The sequence below is a fragment of the Chiloscyllium plagiosum genome, chromosome 10 (genome assembly GCF_004010195.1).
Source record: "Chiloscyllium plagiosum isolate BGI_BamShark_2017 chromosome 10, ASM401019v2, whole genome shotgun sequence".
Classification (NCBI taxonomy): Eukaryota; Metazoa; Chordata; class Chondrichthyes; order Orectolobiformes; family Hemiscylliidae; genus Chiloscyllium; species Chiloscyllium plagiosum.
The window spans coordinates 73,592,115-73,595,980 of NC_057719.1; the positions used below are offsets into that span (position 1 = coordinate 73,592,115).

At 41.2% G+C, this 3,866-nt stretch overlaps 1 protein-coding gene across 5 annotated transcripts in view; it reads left to right on the plus strand.

Moving 5' to 3' along the window:
* The window catches only part of LOC122553773 (spectrin beta chain, non-erythrocytic 1-like), a 269,990-nt gene that overhangs the window by 72,118 nt on the left and 194,006 nt on the right, over window positions 1–3,866 (plus strand). For all 5 annotated transcript variants that reach the window (XM_043698081.1, XM_043698083.1, XM_043698082.1 and 2 more), the window contains exon 2: window positions 787–983. In XM_043698081.1, the coding sequence (XP_043554016.1) occupies window positions 833–983 (151 nt within the window). In that variant the 5' untranslated portion in view covers window positions 787–832. The remainder of the gene's footprint in view (window positions 1–786; window positions 984–3,866) is intronic.

The window sequence follows — 3,866 nt, forward strand, 5'->3', positions numbered from 1 at the left end:
GTTGCGAATGGTTCTGCTGCGAAATGAAACCTGGAAGTTGATTAATGTAACCCCAGTGTTCCTCCTTCCGTCGAAGGGGTTTTCAGAGTTTAAAGTGCCTTGTCCAGAAACGTGGCTTAATGTAGTGCCAGTGGATGACCACATGCAGCCAGTACAACAGGACCTTTGAGTGCATGTGACCAGTACAGCTGGCATTGCAGACAATCGTAATGCATGTGTGCTGTGTGTTTATTTTGATGCAGAAGTGCGGAACTGTGAGTCACCGCATCAGCTCCAGTATATCATTCACAGCTGTGAACCGGTTACACTTGTCAGAGTCTTAAGCCCCCAAAAGAATTTTCAGGAGATAAATTTCAGGACATAATTCATTTCATCAAACTTGGGCAACACAACAACGAACAAAGCTTCTGTTTGCTTGCTTGGTTGAGTATTCGATCTACATTCCAGTTAATGGCTTGTTGTATCAGTAACAGTCTGTCTATGATGTCTCTGTTGGAAGCGGGGAGCAATCACGCTCTGTGCAGTTGTTAGATGCTGCTTTACAGCATGTTTGTACATGCAAGACCTCCATCTACTGGACAGAGTGTGTTGTGAAATTTTCAGAGGTGCTTGCACCATTCTTGCTGCATTATTATCACAGCAGCTGAATGCCTCCAGTGAAAAGAATGTATCAACCATCCTCACAGTGATCTAAAGTTGCAGCCCCTATCATGTAGCTCATAAAACACTGGGATATTTCTTTTGTCGAGAAGCTGTTTTGTGTTAAAGCGTTGTTTCTTCCTGCAGAGAGGCCTTATGAGAGAAAGAGGAAGACAAATATAGGAGCAGCACAATGACATCGGCCACAGATTTTGATAATGTGGAGATTCAACAGCAGTACAGCCACATTAATGCTCGCTGGGAACTCTCGGATGAAGGTGAACTCGATAACGACAACAGCTCGGCAAGGTTGTTTGAGCGTTCCAGGATCAAAGCTCTTTCAGGTAAAAGCTGCTGAACTCTAGATTATTTTCTGAGAATTTAGTTGGATAGTCCTCGTGCTAGCATCTTTTCAGGTTTGGTAATGTGTTGGATCCCTTGGGCATAAGAAATTATGTAAATTCAAACCATTGCCTTTATGACGATTAATATTTTCAATAAATGCACATCAGTCTGAAAACTGTGCCTTATTTCTCAGCGAGGGGAAGAAAAAGGTTTGCTTTCACCTGTGACGTGCCTGTGAAAGTAAATCTTGAGGATTGGCAGCAGGACTCTGGCTTTCAGTGTTGAATTTCTGAGAGGAAGTTTGAGTAAATTGGGATTGCTTAGCAAAAAAATGTCTAGAAGACTTAATAAGTGTAATGTCCATATTTTTCTGCCTGTTATTGTCATTGTGACTGAAAATAGCCTCAACATCTCATCCATCGGATTTTGGGTTAGCAAGATCCTATGAAATCCTGGAAAAATTTCTGACATTCAACTTCATACACTTGAAAATAATCAGCGTGTTGAAAATATCTTGAATTATGGCTGTTTTAACATCCTCTGCTCAAAGGATGATCAAATCACACAAGCCATTCATGCAGTTAGTCTGGGGCACCACTCATTGTGATCTGTCACTCATTTGTGGAGAAACAGCACTCTGTAAATGTGTTTTTAAAAAGGCACTTCTCCCTAAAGTGTTTGTCAAACCTCAGAGATGTTTGTATGTGTTAGCTTGCAGATGCAATCAAAAACCAATACAGCCAGATATTAAGTAGTTCTAATGTCTGCTGATCAGATGTTGCTCACATTGTCATTGAAATCATTGTACTTATAAAAAAACTTTTTGCTTTTAAGGGAAGAGACAAAGCAAGCTATTGATTTCCCGTTGCATTCCTGACCTGAGAAAACCTGGCCTCTTCTAAAGGATAGCAGCCAAACAGTTGTAAATGCAGAAAAGTATCCAACTGCAATTAGTCTATGTAGTGGCCCACAGGATCTGCTATTTGGAGCACTTGCTTTTGGACGTTCTTGAGAGTTAGCTTTGTTGGGAGAGACATGATAGCAGTATTCTGATGCCAGACATACCCATCAGACATCTGCTTATTTTTTTAACCGAAAACAAAGGCAAATCATTAAACACATCTGGCAAAGTTCTCATTTTAAATGCTTAAGCTTTCCTGACGCTCAATGTACAAGTTTTGAAATTGAATATTCGTAATCGGTTGTTCCAGAAACTGAAATTTATTTGCTGTCCAGTGAGATGTCTTCAATGTTATCATTCAAGCAAGATTCATTATGATAAGTGAAGTCATCAAGTCATGCTCTCGACTTGGGTATTATGTTGTGCAACATGTGCATCTAGAATACTCGGCAAGGTTTCTTTTTCTTTGATTTCTTTCAACTCACTCTCTGCTGAAGATGCAGCATATTTTCTCTGACGTAAGTGTTCTCCAGTTCGTCATCAAGATAGTGACCATATACCTGAATGGGTTGTTAACTCACTGTCCAACTATCGAGGGATATCACGGTTGAACTCAATCCTATCCTCAGCCAGTGCTGCCGGATACACATTTGAAGCAGTGGTGACTGGAAAGCCATTGGAAACAGGTGTTTTGCCCAGTCTCCCTTTACTCTATATGTCATTCAGTAACAATATAGACCAGGGATTGAAACTGGGGTTTTGCAAGTTTGTGTAACTGAACTATCAGGCAACGGAAAAGAAAATGAAGCTGACCTTTTCCCACCTCTTTTCACATTTACTTGGTGTCATTTTTGAATGTTGTTCGACATGAATGCCTAAAGAGGGGAAGGATTTCATTTTGACTGAATTACAGTTTTAATATCCAAATGGTTGAAGTATGTGACATACAGACCAGTTCAAGTTGTAATGGGTATTTAACAGCCTTAATAGGATATTGCTTAAGATAAAGTAAATTTTTTAAATATATTTTTCTTAGGTTGGCAGAAGCAGGTTAGCTGTGCTTTTCTGTCTTTTTAAATAATCAAAGGAAAAGGGCAAACTACAAGGAAAACTGGCAGGTTTGATAAGTCGGGAAAATGCAGAAAGTAGACCTGAGGAATGTCAGATCAGCCATGATCCTATTGAATGGCAGAGCAGACGTGACGGGCTGAATGGCCTACTCCTGTTAACAGTTTGAGTCCGGTGACTCTTCATCATAGTTGTGAAGAAGGGTCACTGTACTCATAACGTTAACTCTGCTTTCTCCCCACAGACGCTGCCAGACCTGCTGAGTTTCTCCAGCAATTTCAGTTTTTGTTTCAGATCTCCTGCGTCTGCAATACATTGCTTTGTTTCAGCGTCTGACCCTGCTTCTATTTCTCTGACGGCCATATGATGTATAAATCTCTCTTTATAGAATATGACGAGAACGAGGGTAGGTCCAATCAAGGACAGTAGTGGGAGACTGTGTATTGAGTCGGAAGAGATAGGAGAGGTCTTGAACAAGTACTTCTCTTCAGTATTTATGAACGAGAGGGACCATATTGTAGAAGAGGAGAGTGTGAAATGGACTGGTAAGCTAGAAGAGATACCTGTTAAGAAGGAAGATGTGTTGGACATTTTGAACAACTTGAGGAAAGACAAGTCCCCTGGGCCTGACGGGATATATCCTAGGACTATGTGGGAAGCAAGAGAGGAAATTGCACTACCATTGGCAATGATCTTTTCGTCTTCACTGTCAACGGGGGTGGTGCCAGGAGAATGACGAATGTTGTGCCCCGTTCAAAAAAGGGAATAGGGATAACCCCGGGAATTACAGGCCAGTTAGTCTTACTTCGGTGGGAGGTAAAGTAATAGAAAGGGTACTGAGGGATAGGATTTACGAGTATCTGGAAAGACACTGCTTGATTAGGGACAGCCAGCACGGATTTGCGAAGGGTAG